The following is a 17,644-nucleotide window of genomic DNA, read 5'->3' on the forward strand; positions in this document are numbered from 1 at the left end:
AGTAAGGAAACAGTCTTCAGGGGTCTATCACCTGTGGTTATGTGGTAAAATTCTACACTATATATAGCGAAGAATTGTGGTTTCCTCACATTAAACTCTCTATCCCTCCTGTGTCCCAGAAAATCATGTTTTTATTGCCTGCTGACAATGGCCTCTCTGCTATGCTATCCTCTAAAGGATGGTAGGCATTGTTTGGGAGAGTTCTCACTGGTATGGTCTGAACTGGCATACACAGTTAAACTGTGCAGATGACTACAAGGATGGCTTTTAAGCTTAAGTTCATTTACTAGTACAACTCTAAGCTTCCAGTTCAGCACATGTGTAGCCAGGTTAGCAGGGTCTATGGCCACAGAAATCTCCTCTGGCTCCCATTATACCAAACACTTTTCTTCAGATAATATTTTCTTAGGTATAGCATCATGTGAATTCTACTACGTGGTTTCTGGTTCTAGATCATATGCAGCTTGATTGGAGGGCATAAAGACAGGGACTTGTCTGCATTCTATGCTTTAATGTATTAAATATTGAATTTATGGATATCAACTGCTTTATATCAGCTTCAGGAACATCATTTTTTGAGAACTGTGCATCTGATTTTCTTTTATCTATTTCAGATAATAAATGAAAGAGATTCAGCTCAGATTTTATAAAAACATTCAGAGAACTGAGTGATACCCCACTCTATTCCTGGTCTGCATTGGTAAAATAACTTTATTGGTAAGTTAAGCACTCTGAGACAACTCATACATGCTTTCATAAGCACACATATTTATTATAGCAACACCGTCTGTCAGCAGCTTCCTTATAAAGCCCTATTTTCAGGGATTTATGGAACTGACATATGTATCGTGGGGAGACAAGCCTACACTTGCAGGGCAATGACCTTATAGGTCTTTACCTTTATTTTCTCTGATTCTTTAAATATGCTGCGTTGTTCACTTTGAGAAGCAGAAAGATGTAAGTCAGACCAATTTTCCTTGTGAACAGTTCCCAAGTGTAAAAGAAGTCCACTTTAATTTGTATGCACATGAGCAAGGCTTAAATTTTGTGCAGCAAAAAGATATGTTTAGGTGCTTCTGTAATTTTAAACAAGCATTACCAATTTTTAAATGTTCTTTGGCAGAAAGAATATTTCACAGTGTAATTTACTTTTAATAATATTTCAAAAAAGGAAATTAAAAAAAAAGATAAATCTGCTCTAGGTTAGAAATATCTTTTGTTCAACAAGTCAGACTTGAAGTTCTTGAAAAATCACCAGTGCCTACCAAAGCCAGGTAAGTCATACCACTGAAACAGCATGAAACAGCATTTAGCATAGTTTTTGAGCCGCAAACTAGCACAGAGCTAACAAATTAAATTGTTGCAACAGAATAAAATACTGAAATTATTAAATGAAAAAATGTTATAGCCAACTTAATGTGTTTTTTGAGCATGAACACGAAGAGATAAACGTGCAGGCAGCTGTGTAAATAGAAACTTCTGTGTAGTTGGGAAAATTCCTTTGAGAATCTATTCTGTCCTCTCTTAAAAATAATTCTTGCTTTGGCCTACCCTAAAACTGAATCCTGGGCCTCAAATAAATTTGGTCTAAAAAAAAGAAATGCAGCTCAAAGGAATTAATCAAAATCTCCTCTAAGGAGCAATCCAGATTTGAGGAACGGCAGCCAGGCTACTGCTTTTCAAGCCACCAAAGAATTTTAAACATGCTACAGAAGTGTTGCACTTGGTTGAGAAGTTGGGAAGTTATGAAGCACAGAGCTGTATTAGTGTGCTGCTGCTGAATGATAAACGGAGCAGTGGCCTTTGGAAAAGGATGCAGAGTAATAAGAATGTCAGTAGAATATATCATGCAGGGAAAACCCATTGTCCATGAGATTCTTCAAAGGCTCATTTCCCACTACAGTATTAACCTGGCTGAATGCTTCAGCTAGGGACATAGAGGGTAACTAATATACCTAACATATCATGGTAACACATTTATAAAGCAATATACATTATGTATTACATCTATCCATATAAACATGTTTAGGCAGTGCATAATTGTATAATGCCTATGCTTTGCAAAGAAACTTTTTGTTAGGCTTTTTGAAAAAAACTCACATAGTATTTCTTCATCCACATCTACTTTACCTTTTCCAAGACACTGCGATAGATTTACCCTATAATCATTTCCTTTTGTTACATTCAAATGTGAAGTTCTAAATTTGGGAGCAAAAAGTAACATTCCTGGCTTCTTACTCTGCAATTAAAGAATATACAGTATTACAGAATTCTCAGCAAGCTGCTCTTCCAGTAAATCTCCTTTATTCACATCTCATTTTCTAATAATCTGAAATATGTCTTGCCTCTGGCCCCTACAAAAATTTCCCACAGCGGACATGAAAGAAGTGAATCTGATTCATTTTTCCACTTCTACAGTAAAACAAGGCCTATTTCACAAACAACAGCATTGTACAAGATCAAAATAATATCCATTAACATAAATTAATCTTTCTCAGATCTGTTTTCCTCTTGGTATTGCTTAACAGAAACCTGAGAGTAAATAAGTAAGTTTCTTTTTTACGCCAATGATTAGTAATGAATAAACAGAGCAAGTATTAAAGCTGACTTTGCACCTACTGAATGCTGCAAGTGTCTGTACTCGTTTGATATGCATCTAGCAAAGCTTGGTTGTTCCCAAAAGGCCACTCCATGAACACTGAGAGAGCAGCGTCTGCTAGTGGTGCCTGTAAGACACAAAAGAGACAGAAAATATTTACATAACTGAGAGCAACTGGAAAGAATAAACCTTATTTAATCTATATTCCATGGTATTTTAAAGACACGCAGAGAAACAATTTCATGCAATGATCGTCGGTATATAGAGAGTAGTATAAGATCCTGAAACACATTTCAATGTTTACTTGATTGGTTTTTAGCAGTGTTTCCTTAATTAAAAAGATTTTTATGTTCTCCTTCATTTTCATCACTTTGCCTGATAGATCCAGGCAAATTGATTTCTTGTCAGCTTTTTCTTTGTGGCTATAATGCTCACACGTATGTGTATACATATGTATATATACAGATAAATGTACATATATCACAGACCCATGCATGTAAGCTGTAAGAGACATCATATGTACATGTGTACATTTGCATGCATATGCATAAGTCAATATGTGATGTTTATACAGATATATTCCTATAAATGCATATTCATATCAGTCTAGTAATAGTTTATCTAAGACACAAAGCAAAATATTTCTCCCCTTTTTTTATCATCATAAGATTTCCAAGTAGTACTGTACCTGTGGCATTGAGAGGACATCGATTGAATGCCATGTCCCCAGCTGGGGTCCTTTTCCACACCATTGACATCAAATAGTCTTCAGGACATATTTCATAAGGCGCTGTCATTTACAAATGAGAATGTAAATAGAAACATTAACATATTTTATATCAGAAAAAGAAGTGTTCCGTTTCATCCTGATTTTTCCTGAGATGTATATGTTAACATAACTTGGGTTAATTTTAGATTTGAAGTAAAAAAATGAGAAGCCTGAAATTTTGCATATCTGTCTTTGTAACAGTCTTTATTTCACATAACCCATGGATTTAGTCTCTCCAGCAAGCAAGAACTTTTAGGTTGTAGTTACAATGTTACCAGGTTTGACTCTTTCCTTGTTGCTCTATTTTCATCAGTAACACTAAGAAACTATCAGAAGATGATGAGACTTAAACTGTGATAAATTATAATGCTAATCTTAAACTAAAATTTGTAAAGATTTTTCTAAAACTGAATCTTTATGCAAAAGAATCAGTCCTGAAAAGACAGTTGAAACATTAAATGCTCTGAAGGTGCTAAATGAGAATTGTGTATTCTGAAGGATATTATAAAACCAGGCTATTTCTTTGAAATGTGTTTCAGTATACAAGCTGGTAATTAAGAAAGTATAGTCAATAATGTGGGACTGAATGTCTATAAAGCAAAATAACCTTTTACTGGTTTTTGCAATACCATTTAAAGGGAAAAATACTGTCACAGTTTTGTACTAACAGAACTGCATGGGGAAAAATAAACTTCAGCAAAAGCTTCATGTTTTATTTTCCCATGGTCACAACAGCAGATTCCTCTTGCTCTTTGTACGTTACTGTATATTCCAGTTTATGATTTTTAAGTAAATTAGATTAGCACAGAAAACATCTGGCTGTAGTCATCTCATAACTCACATCCTTGCCTGACATGTTACTTAATGAAATCTAATTCACTCCAAGTTCAGCAGAGATAATCAGGAATTGTTTATTATTGAATGTATTTCCAGAAAAAAAAAAAAGTAACCCTGCTGTATTACAGCAAAGTGGTTAGAAAACAGGAAAAAAGAAAAGAGAAAAGAAATTCATTCTAGCAGATGGTGTGATAAGGCAGAAAGCAATTCAATGATTCACTCATGGTTGCATGGGAAATCTCTAGCTGAGGCAGGAACAGACTACAGATTTTGCCCATCCCATTATCTAACCCATAAAATCGTCCATCTTCCCTGTTTTGTACTTCTGCTGACGGAAGTGTGAGCAAGGGAACTGAGTAGACTTTTGCACAAAGCTGTACCCTCTCTTAGTAGAGGACAAAGAATACCTAGCAGATGGCTCAGTAATACTAATATGAATCACAGTTGGGCAGAAAAATTGCTTGCTAAATTTGCCTCACCATCAGCATTCCTGAATCGTAAATCAAGACAGTTGGTGCTGCATAAAACGCAAGAGATCCATTAATGGCAAACCCAAAGAAAGTCAGTTAAATTCATAATCTAGAATACTAGCCCTGCTTCAGATATGCCAACAGAGTGAATGCATCAGGACAGTGATACACTGGGAAAAAACAGATTTTGATAAACATAAGCCATCTGGTGACATAAGCAAAAGCAATTACCATTCTATTATGACCTTATAAACAAAAGAAATGTTCTGTTTTGAGGAGCGTAAATTAACATAATAAGGAGGTTATATTATAAATTACATAAATTTGCTAGAGCTTATAGCTCTGTGAGAACTATATTTGTTATGCAGCTGTGGCCATTTCAAATGTGTTGTGTTCACTAATCAGCTCTTTAGGTGCTGATTCTCAGAACCAAAACTCTTCTCTCCACTTACTAAATGTTACATAGGAGTTTTTTTGCTTTAAAAAAATATATATACATGCATCTCTATGCCCGCTTCAATACACCATATTTTCTCTTTCACATTAGCAAGCCTCAGGTAATATCAGAGATTTCCCATCTATTTGGAAGGGTACTAGTGTGCTTTTGAATTAAAGTTTTCAGAACTCAAGATTATATTGAAACTTAAACCTAGTGCTGGAGATAAGCAGTGCACTTTGTTGTGTTCAAAAGTAAAAGGCACTCCCAAGACCTAGAGTCATCAGGAAAGAGGGGTGCGAGGAGCTGCTGGAACTTGGAAGAAGTTTTGTTTAGCCCAGGCAAAGGTCTTTTCCTGCTCTGGCTGACTCTTGGCCTTTTAATGCCTCATACAAGGATCAAGGAATGCTGCAGATAAAAACAAACTCCTTCTTCCCGAAGCTAAAACCTATCTGGCAGAGATTACTCATCAGGCATTCACCCACATTAAAGCATCTGTGAGGCTGCAACCCATGTCGCTCATGGAGGCATTATTGGCACACTGGAGTGGTACTATATCTGAGTTAAAAAGCCTTGTTGATCCTCAGAACCAGTTCAAGTATTTCTGTAACTATGGCACAATTAATTCATAACACACCCACAGATAAATATGAGTTTGCTGTACAAAATCACAGAGAACTACTAGAATTTAGAAGCAAATAGCAAATACTGAGGTAAAATTTGCTATCATTGGCAAATAAAAGGCAGGCCTCTTTCACTCTTGATGTGAATCACCAGCATCTTCCCACACAGAGCATGCACTCAGATGTACCACGTTACACCCCTGTAATGATAGGCCTGAATTCATCCCACCTAAGCACAAATATTCAACAAAGTCAATGGTCTAGAAGCAAAGTCTTCTTTTGACATTATTGGAGAGAAGACATGCATCTCCTAGAGGCAATGAACCCAACTGGGATCTGTGGAAGCTCAGCAGAGCACACAAAGCAAGAGACACATGCAGCCTCACAGAGTCTACCATCTACACGGGCAGATAACAAATATGGGAGAGGATAACGAAAGGGTGAGACAAGTTAGCCTACAGCACACAGTAGCTCAAATGATGGTAGAACTACAGCTCCTCTCCTGAATCCTAATTCAATGCCCCAGGCAAAGTTATCATAAACAAAGGCAATAGGAAGAAAGCTTTCTGATGTCTCATAGAATAGTGTTGTGATCAGAGACAAAAAAAAAAAAAAGAAAAACCTCCACAAAGCTTTTATTTTATTATTTAGCTGAGTATCATTTGAATTATTTGAATCTTCTCCCTTCTCCTATTCTATCTTATCTATTTAATACTTCTGTGAAAAAAACTTCTATCATCGGTGGGAAATCATTAGCCAGTCTTTGGCTGTTGGGCAGTCTTGTCTTTCTGTTACCTAATAAGATAGTCTAGCACTGTTTTCAGTTATACTTTGGTCTAAAGTGCTCCCATATTAGGCTTCATACTACTGAAAATATGCTTATAAGAAAAATGCTGAGAATCTTTTTTGAGTAAAAACCAGGTTAAGTATTAATATGGGAAACATGTATAGAGTTAATATAGATTTAGCTATTAAGAAATTAGGTATTTATGAAAATCAATACTGTATAAAAAAAAAAAAAAACCCATGATACATTCTTCTGGCTGTCATAAGAACACAGTCCTATTTTTATAAAAATAAATTTATAGAAGTCTTCTACCCTGTATAGTGCTGCACTTTGGTTTTGACTCTCCCATCTTTTAATTTTTACTGACACATTTGGTGGAAATTGCCTTATTTCTCTTATAAATTCTTCTACAAGTTTCTGATCATCTTGCCATGCAACTTCCTATCAGATGCATTTTCTTTTGTTATCTAGCTGTCTCCATTATTCTTATGGGACAGACATATTGTTCATTCATCTCGTGTAAGTTTTCTGCTGTGACTCCTGAGTGACTACCTGTTTACCAAATACAGAAGCATTTTTTTTTACTTCCTCTGATTTGTTCCCGATTTTCTGAAGTTATCCTTCACAGAAAAATCTTTTGAATACAGAGTAGTGGTGACCTACTAGGAGTGAGGTTTAACTTAAAGACATTTGGGATGCAACAAAGCAGCAATAACTGAACCCAAAATATCTTCAGATCTTTGTTTTTCATTCCTAGATTATTGCAATGGAAGGAAAAAACAACAGTTTTAAAATTTATGGCTGTGAATACAAACAAATCACAAAGAAAGATGCACAAAATTTGTTCAGAAACCAAGCTTTCTTGAGAAACCAATTTTCAGATAGCTGTTGCATATAGGTAAAACCTTACAAAGTGAAAGCCATGTAAAATCATGGCTCAGGCCTGCTACTTTGGCTAAGCAGAAAAGGACTATGGGAAAGTGACTCAGCTGAATTAGAGGTAGAAAAACAAGTTATGTAACCATCGTGCATTCACATCGTGGTGTATGGTGGTTGGTTGAATTATATTTGTTATGATTTTCATCTATGTAGCTGATAACTGGCTAATTGCTTAAAAAGGCCAGGTTTTTTTAATAAAGCAGCTCTCCCTTGCACCTGCCTTGGGACTCTGTGTTGCTTTGCACCCTCACCTCACAGATAGCACTTCTAAGTCTGCCTCTCTTAATGCTGCTGAAAGTAACTCAGTTCATGCCCCAGCCACTTGAAGGGAAGCACTGAGAAACTACGAAGAAAATTTTGTATAATACTTAGATAATGCAGAGCTCAAACTACAGAATGTCCAGGCAACATTTTCAGTTATCACTGCTTGCAAAGCATCTTATTAACATCAGTCACTATAACAGAAAAAGGCTTTACTTGCCTTTTGCTCACACAATTTAAAGCAGCTATAATTTAACTTTTTTTAAGTCTGTAGAGCTCTGGGTGATACAAGCAGGTGCAGCTTCATACCCTTAACAAAAATATTACATGGTTCTACAAACCTGAGGATCTTGTTTTATGCAAAACAATGCTAATACAACAAGAAGGACCAACATTTTAGTTTCTCACATTTTTCAGCGGCTTACATAGATCAAGAAACCAGTGAGACAAAAATAGCTTTTCTGAGCTATTTCAGGGCTAGGAAGAAATGCATACAAATAATGAAATTTCCTTATACTTCAAACAACTCTGCATAGTACCTTCCAGTTCTACTTATTGTTTACAGAATGTAATTTGTATATATAAAATTTAATTTGTATTCATAAAATTTTGGTAAATTATCTCTACATTTAAATCTGTGACTCTTCAGTAAATGTCAGTCTAGAGGCAAATAAATCTGTAATTCATGTCTAATAGTCTGCACAAGCATAGCTTGTTAAAAGGTGCTTTAGGTTAGAGTTTCTATAAGCACACTAAATCTAATCTGAAATTAATCAAGTAAATAAATAAATTCACCAAATGGCAAATTAAGCTCTGTGTGCATTTGACTTGTAAATACATCTGTAAAATATTTTATTAACAGCAGGTGGCAACCTTTGAAAATTGGACTGCAGCAGTATGGTTTTACTTTTAAATATACAAATGCAAATTATTTCAAGAATGGTTTTATAAGCAGCATCTAGTTCATCTGACTGCTTATTGAGAAGATTCATATTAATCTTCTATTAGTGTTGTGCTTTATAGAAAAAGACTGCATTACCTATGGAAATTAGTTTGCTTAGGAATCCAATGCAAATACTATTTTGTACTGCTTTCCAAATGATGAGATTTTTATTAAAATTAAAGAGATCATTTAAAAAGCAAGGTAAATTCAGTTAGCTTCTACAGTATAGTGTTATAACTTTCTAACTAGAAATACTCTTTTTGTTGTTCTTTGAATGCAATGAGACTAATTGTTCCACTGTACTGCAAGTACCTTGAAAACTGTCCCTTGATGTCTGTCAAGGGATCAATAGGCTGCCTATGAAAAATATGGGCTTGATAACACAAAATTCACATCTGATAAATTTCTCATTTCCTGACCTAAAGCATCCCTGCCATTTAAGTCCTCCTCTGACCACCAGAGAACACAGCCAGCAAAAATGTCCAGAAGTCAGATTGCTAGATCGATTTTTTGCTGCTTCCTGGCTTGCAGTTCAGATTACACAATTTCCCAAGTGGATGGCTTAAACATCCTACTCTACTAACTAAGTACTTTTTTTTTTTAATCTTTCACCTGTCCAACAATACATTCTTTTACTTTAGGACAATGTGTATATGATAAATACTATCTGATTCACCAGATATTCTTCTTTATTCATAATCTTTGAAGAAGCTCAAAAGTACACTTTGGTTAGATTTTAGTGGAAAAGACTTAAATCTGTTGGTAGGGCAAAGTAAAGAGTGATACAAAGCATTATATTGAAAAGGTAATATTTAGGCATTATATTAATGCTTAATAATAGAAAGATGCATCTTTCAATTACTTTCCCTTTTATAAAATGTGGATCACATATTCATTCATTCACTCTCTACACTATGGTAAGGCTCACTTTATCTCTTATTTTTACTGCAATGGAATTTACCCCAAATGTATTAGAGATGTCACTTGTGCACTGGATAAAAGGAATTCCAGATAACAAAACCAGCCCTGATATTTTCAGATACAGGGCACTAAAGAGATATTCTGTAGCAAATTGTTCCTGCTGCAAATACTATAGGCATTCCTAGGCAATCAAGTATTTTTTTATAACTGTTTTTGCTATGGTATTTTGCTTTGCTCAAAACTTGATGCATTGCTCATATGTCTAATAGGGCTCATTTGCACTTATCTGCATAAAGAGAAATCTACTGAGAAAACCAGCAGTGACTTGTCTAAAGCAAGGCCAGATACGGCTCCTTATGGCTATTGCTCTACATACATTGATCTTGTTTTTCCTAAAGATGCCCATTAGGTAAGCCCTATTGTGGTGTAAATAATAACAGCAATTGTATTTTTATCTCACCAGGACACCTCTGCTCACTGCACCGTCTAACTTCCTCTCCGGTTCCTTCACACTGCTGCCCAGTCACAGCAGCGCCTTGACAGATCCTTATCCGCCTCTCCCAGCCACCGTCACAGGATTTGGAACAGCCACTCCAGTGGCCCCACTGGTTCCACTGGCCATTTGCTGTTTGGAAAAATATAATTACAGTGGTGATATGATGACAGTCATAATGGAGAATTACTCTTTTCTAAAATTGATTTGTACAGTGCTGTTGTACAGTAACAATACACATTTACAATATGCCTAGGTACCCTTAAAAGAAACTAATAAAAAAATTTTTGTGTGCAATATTTTAAGATCTTGATTTTACATGTTCTCATATGTAAAGCCTCAAATGAGGCTTAAAGGTAAGTCCATATAGAATCTGCACAACCTGAAAGGCTGCTTTTGTACTGTCAGGGGACCATGAAGAAGTCTCAGCCCAAAAGGGAATCAGTTCATATATATTTACTTTTTAGGTTCATGAAAAACTTAAGTTCTTTAGGCTTCAAAAATATCTGCCTAAAACTGCTGAATGTCCTTCAAAGAGCAATAAAACCAAAAGGTTGATGTGCAGCCTTCATGCAGCCTTTCAGGGCACATTCTTCAGGTTTTTTCATCATCAAGTAAATCAGAATGAGGTCTCAGGACTCACTGAATCACAGAACTGTAAGGGTTGGAAGGGACCTCTGGAGACCGTGCAGTCCAAACCCCCTGGCAAGACAGGGTGACCTGGAGCAAGTGACACAGGAACACCTCCAGGTGGGTTTTGAATGTCTCCAGAGAGGGACACTGCACAGCCTCTCTGGGCAGCCAGTTCAGTGCTCTGCCACCCTCAATGTAGAAAAGTTCTTACTCTTATGTTGACACGAAACTTCGTGTGCTGTAGTCTGTGACTTTTGTTCCAGCAGCTGCTCTGTCCCTTGCAGCCCTGAGGGGAGGCCCTGCAGGCCCCGCTCCAGCGTGGAGCCGCAGCCGGGGCAGGCCGCGGTGCCCGCCCGGCGCCAGAGCCGCTCTCTACTCACCGGTGCACTCGGGGTTGTAGCACTCCCGGCTCTCGGCCCAGGGCCCTCTGCACTCGGAGCCGCCGTGAGCCGCCGCCGTGCACTGCCTGCTTCGCTGCTGGGTGCCATTGGAGCAGGTCACCGAGCACTGGCTCCACGAGCTCCACTCCTGCCACTGTCCGTCCACTGCCGCCGCGGCCACAAAAGAGATGGACACAGCAGAGTTACCGCCGGAGCCGGGCCGGTGACCGCAGCCCCTCGGGCTGGGCCCAGCCTGGCTTCTCATGGCAATCAAATACAGAAACCAAGGTTATGAGCTGCTTAAAACTAATATAAAACTGTTTTCCTTTCTCTTCAAGTAAAGAGCGTCCCATCTCCTCTAATTGTACACTGATGTAAAAAAGGATAAAAAATTATTTCAGTCGCATAATGTTTGAGGGGTCTTATTAAAAAACAAGACTTTATAAAAAAGACTGGTCTTCTTAGGCAAAAGTGAGAGCCTTTCTTGTATCATGTAAATAAACCCTAAGCCCTCTGAAGTGATTTGTAAGAGCTGCAGTGACAGTTCAGATAGGTCAGATTATAACGTTATTGGTCCTGATGGTGAACCTAGATGTCTTTAGTTGAACAGGAAAAGGAAAACGGGAGTTACCACTTGGCCTCACATACAGTCTCTCGTCTCTCTATTCCCAATGCTGAATATATTTTTATCATTCATCCTCCCTGTGAGGGAAATGATCCCAGTTCTTCAACATTCTTTTGAGATAAAATGTAGCAGGACAGAAACTGCCTGCCTTCCTTGCTTCCTTATCAGATCTGCTGTTGTGTTTGCATATTGCATAATCTTCTTTCTGAATTTGACAAGTTAAATGTCTAAACAAAATGAAAATGGTGGAAATGGCTCTGTATTTAGTAATTTGTATTAGCCCATGCACTTGAGTTTGGATGAATATTCTCCTGAGTAAAGGTTAATGACTGTTATTAATAATTTTGTATATCAGAAAGCTTCTTGAGGTAAATGAAAATACTAAAACCCAAGGTAATGAAAAAACATAAAGCAATTATGCTTCCATACAAGTTAAAAATTATATGGTCGATAATAATAGGACTAGGCTGTATGTTTAAAAACAGGCAAGCATTATGAAATGTGTTATGACTAATTGTGCTAATTCAGGATCCTGCATTCATAGAGATTGTGGCAATCATCAGTTCCTCATTGCCCCTGCAGTTAAATATAATCTCAAAATGTAGGTTTTAATATAATTTTGATTAATACTTGTCCTTGAAAACCTGGTTCTATAACTACTAGTGCTATATAAGCACCACTACTCCAAACAAGGAATTTCACTTGGTGCACTTGCCAAACCCTGTTTTCAGGATTCTTCTAAAGGGGAGTTGGAATAGCAGCTCCCTAAGCTGATGGTGTTAATATCTAAAATAGAAAGAAGAATCTTAAAGTTAGTGATTAAACATACTGTTCTGTATGGGTGTGTCACTGTTGAGTGAATAATGGAGGCAAACTATTTTGCTAATGTCAGACATTAACAGCAGAACATTTCGAAGACGCTATCCATATCCTGGGCCCAGGATCTCAGCACCAGTGAATTACAGGAAGAGATTTTCCGAGGCTTCTCCCTGAAGTTCTGCATTAAATATTCCGTGTAATGCCTGGTTGTGAAGCACTTCTCAATGCAGATACCTCTGAAGCTATGAAGCTGAGCCCTGATAATTTATTCAGAAGAAAATGGAAATCTTTCCAAACATGGATGGTAGTTCCACTCATTAATCATAAAAGGTTTATGTGAAGAGGAAAACATTATGGAAATTACATTTCAATGTACCCTCTTCAGTTTTATTCGTTGCTATATAGTATTATTTAGGATAGGAAAGATGAAATCAATTATTATACCGCCTTTGGAGAAAACTCATTCTGTGGCTTCTCATATATATTTCATACATCTCTCATATTTATCTTTAGGAGAAAAGAGCATGTGAGTTTTCTAATTCAGAACTACCCTTTAAAAATAGAGAATCCACATGAAGATTCCCTTAATAAATTGAAAATGCAAATTGCAGCAAATCTTAATATTGAGCAAAGACTTAAAGTGCTACTTTTAAATGTAACAGTATAGAAATGCCTCTAAAAGTCATGGAGTTACAAATGATAGTTCAAAATCCAGAGTTCTCAAATAATTTTTTTGACAGACTAAATAAATATCTTTTGTGTTTCTTCCCAATATTGAAGCGAACTAGATGCATTATATGTATACATGCATTTTGAAAAAGTTGGTCTAGATTAATCACAATCTGAAGACAAAAAGTTGAAAATCAATTTTCAAAGAACACTTTTTTTAGTAATCTTTAATTTTAGTAAATGGACAGTTTAACGTGAAGCCCATGCATTGTTTATTTGGTTAGTGGCAATTTTTTGAAATTGTTTTCGCACATGACTACCAGAAATGAGGCACCTAAATCTGTTCTACAAGGACTTAATGAGTATTCAAATAATGCCCTAGCTTGTGTGAGCCTTTCTGTCTGTACACATGTAAACAATATCCAATTTGGATAAATTAGCAATGTAAAGATTTTGGTTTCACAAATATGTTTGTCGTAGGCTGAATAAATAATTACAGTGAACCTCTAAGCAAACTGTAATTTGTAAACTGTATTTTGCATTCTGTAATTTGTACAGATATGGGGGACACAAACTATGTGACCTCTGAATGTCTCTCAGCCACTCATGAAGTTGTTAGCCTTTTGGCTCTCTGAGACCCATCCTGAATCAAGACTTCCTACACAATATACTGTGCCCTACAGAAAGAGTACCTCAAAGAAACTAAATATTGTTTGCATCTGTCTTGAACAGTTACCTGACTATACACTTTAACCATTACAGTCAGAATTATAAACAACTTTACTCAAGCTAGAAACTTTGGATAATGTTTTTTTTTTCCTATGCGCAAAGGGCTATAAAAGAAACCACAAACAACCCACATTAAACGCACTGTAACAAAGCAGAGAGTTGCTGTATGAGCTCACCAGGGCAGAGTGCAATATTGCAAGGTTTGTGCTGTGTTTCAGGTCCATCACATGATCTTCCCCCATACTGGGGAGGTATACATGACCTTGTCCTAGTTCTTTGGCCTCGACCACATGTGAATGAACACAAACTCCAAGGTGACCATTCCTCCCAAACGCCATGTACTGCAACAAACCATACAGATTTTAACCAGAAACAGACACACAAATAACAAAAGGATTTAAAAATAAACAAGATCAGCATTTTAAATAGGAGTTATTTTGCCACCTTCCAGAAAATCAGGTTCATAGGTAAGCTTTATCATTGGAAAACACATACTTTTAAAGCTTAGTTGATTTTAATTTAATCATCTTTTCTCTAAAGTATATCTAAAAATATACTTTGAAACATTTTCTCTAATATTTAAACTAATCTCACTATCACAGTTTCTCTTCTTTGACTGTTTTACACAAGATGACTTTCCTTTTCAGAAGTTAGTTATGACACCTTTGGTCCCTGACTTGTTATGTTTAAAAGCCCTGATTTTTAGAAGGCTAGCTTTTGTGAAAATCAGGCAGATACTTTCTGTATCAAGGCAACTCCAAAATCTAGAATGAATCAAAATTAAGCCTTCTTTTGAAATTATAGGAATAAATGCAGTAATTTCGTTGTAATATAACAAATTAGGGAAGTAATCTTAAAGTTTTTTCAATTGTTTAAATTCTGGTGGAAATATGGTGGCAGATGTGCTTGATTGACTTCATCAAAAATTCCAAGACCACATAAGTAAAAGAGACATATACCATTTCCTTACATGAACATATTCATTGATTTAACAGACCATAATACATGCTTTACTCTTGGAAAAAACATTAATTCAACAAACCGCAAATACCTTCAGAGTTCACAATAAATTACAAACTTATACCACTATTTTTACATACAAATATTTGATAATAATAATATAAGGAATCATAGAAGGTGAATCTTTCTCTACTTTAAGCATTTTCTACTATAGGAGAAGCTGATATACTATGTCTATGTGAGCTTACATACTATATGCAACCCCTTTACAGAAAAATTCAGTGAAATTGTAAGGAAATTCTCTACACATGCATTTGTAAAACAGTTCTATATAAACTGAATAATACTGCAAAGCAAACTTTACCTATTTTTCTTCCACTTTAATAAGAGCAGTTGCATAAATTTTAATTAGGCAATGTCAGAACAGGAATGTAGTGATGAGAACTGCAGTAATGTTAAGCATTTAAGAGAAATCCAAAGACTTAGTGTCCAGACTGAACATCTCACCCAGTATCACATAATTCTGTTTCTGAAGCCTTGCCTGTTTGCAGGGTGTCTAGAGGGGCAAACTGTGTATAACATCTGAGTGTATCAGTAGTAATGATTCACAACATTACAGAAGAAATAGATTTTCTGTTTTGTCCTCCCTTTTTTCATCACTGTGAAAGAACTTCTCATATACAGGTTTCCTTTGCCCTGAAGGCACATATCCCCTGCCCAGTTTCTACAAATACAACCCTTTTCTTGCAGGAATCAGAATACCATTTCCCGAGGTGAAATTCAGTTGCAAGGCTGTCCAAGGACATTCAGCTCTCTGGCACATAATCACAAATTCATCAGGAAGATCAAGGGGAATTCAGAAAGTAGGTAAGTTCTATTGCCTTTCATTTAAAGTAAGAAAAATTGTCATTTCAGACACTATGTTGAGATAAAAAGTTTGTTAGTTAACTTCTGAGAAATTGTACCTGACAGAAAATGTCAAACTTTATTCAGGGAAGATTTTAACCCACTGAACAACAGCTCAATCAATGAAAGGTTTTCATTTGGTCACGTAAAAGTGGTCAAAAAGACCACATCCTACAGTCTTATTATCTTACTCTAAATATCATACCCATCTGCATTATATTAAAAAAATAACCCTCAGGAACAGTCCAAATTAATGTTAAAGTGACAGATTTTGGTCTAGTTAGTTCAGAAACCTTGATTAATTTTGACAGTTTTGTCAAAACCAGAAAGTCTTGCACTTTTAAAAATAGTAAATTTATGACTATACCTGCCCATAACTTTTAGTTTCAGCTGTTCTCAACAAGTATTATACTTCTACAGCTGTTTTTATTCAGCTATATAATCAAAATATTATTTTTTCTCATTGGCAAAGTATTAGATTATGAATCCAGACACATCTCTAAGATTCCCAATTTTTTATCTCATGAGCAAAATTAATGAGAAAACTGTTTGCCAGATCAGATTCCAAACAATAACCATTAATAAAAATATGACATAATTTCATCTCCTATTACAACAGTTGATTAAAATGTTCAGATGCAACAATATTTTTAAAAAGTATAAAGCTTAGCTTAAAAAATTGATCCAAATTCTAAAAAGATTATTCTCTAGAAAAAAAAATTAATCAAAAAGGTCTTTACTCTATGTAGACATAGAGTGGAATTTTTCAGGGCGCATACAATTTTAAGCCTATTGCTTAATTTGGAATTTTGATTTTATGCTGTCAAAATGTTCTAAGTTAGTTGTCTTTATTTGAGAACTAAAAAAACATGTGCTGAATGGCTCTTTAAAGGTATTGTCTTTCACATCAAGCGGATGTGTATTTCTTCAGGCAAGAGTTGACTGCATGCTAGCAGCAGCACAGAACAATTCCTATGCGATTTTGGAACTCAACATACGCCAAAACAAAATGTTTCATTTTGGGTGGACTGAAAGCAGCCTCTGTCTGTTTGTGGTTTAAATTAAGATCTGCCAAAAATCATCTTCCATGACAAATTTTATCTCATTAAGTAAAACTTTCACAGCACCTTCTTCCATTTGTAGACTTTTATATCTGAAACTAGTAGTCCAATAACAAAATCAAGGATGGAATAGGCATAACACTAAAACAACACATTACAAAAGTGCCCAGTATTATCCAGATTATCTTTAAAAGAATATCCTTATTTAAAATTTTTTACCCCTGACTTTACTTTCTGGTATTTTATTTACATCTTCTTTCTTTAATGCTATTTTCTAAATGCAAAAAAAAACCCCTATAGCATCTGATGAATTATAGCCAGATGAGCTATGCCAAATTACACCAGATGGAGAGCTGGCCCGCAGAGGAGTTACTGTTTTCTATAACACAATTTCAGATGCAAGATTCATTATTTGGGACAAAAATATTCAGATTATTGCCAGATTCTCTGTCAAAAACATTGCTAGCACAACAAGTTTGGATTACTGCAAAGCATCTTTCCTATCTCTCTGCCACTCTGTGAACCTAATCATGTTGAAGTGAACACCCACAGTGTTCACAACACACAACTGCTGTGAAGTGGAAGGAGGCGTTAGGCCATGCTGGCCTTCATCCTACAAACATATTTTGTGAGATTTTTATTGGGGTTTAAACACTTTTGATTTATTCAGCTTTAAATTGAACAGATATTCAAAAAAATAAGGCCATCATCATGGTGCAGTTAGGTCCATACTGTTTGATATCTTCATCAATGACACAGATAGTGGGACTGAGTGCACCTTCAG

The 17,644-nt window shown here is 36.0% G+C and overlaps 1 protein-coding gene across 1 annotated transcript in view; it reads right to left on the reverse strand.

Moving 5' to 3' along the window:
* LOC132325728 (adhesion G protein-coupled receptor B3-like) overlaps positions 1-11,356 on the reverse strand; it is a 155,369-nt gene extending 144,013 nt beyond the window's left edge. Inside the window, exons 1-4 of the mRNA XM_059843306.1 lie at positions 11,092-11,356; positions 10,046-10,210; positions 3,288-3,389; positions 2,620-2,726 (exon numbers count right to left, since the gene is read on the reverse strand). Coding sequence (XP_059699289.1) covers positions 2,620-2,726; positions 3,288-3,389; positions 10,046-10,210; positions 11,092-11,356 — 639 coding nt within the window. The remainder of the gene's footprint in view (positions 1-2,619; positions 2,727-3,287; positions 3,390-10,045; positions 10,211-11,091) is intronic.
* Positions 11,357-17,644: the final 6,288 nt, after the last annotated feature.

Source organism: Haemorhous mexicanus, chromosome 3 (genome assembly GCF_027477595.1).
Source record: "Haemorhous mexicanus isolate bHaeMex1 chromosome 3, bHaeMex1.pri, whole genome shotgun sequence".
In the NCBI taxonomy this organism is placed as follows: Eukaryota; Metazoa; Chordata; class Aves; order Passeriformes; family Fringillidae; genus Haemorhous; species Haemorhous mexicanus.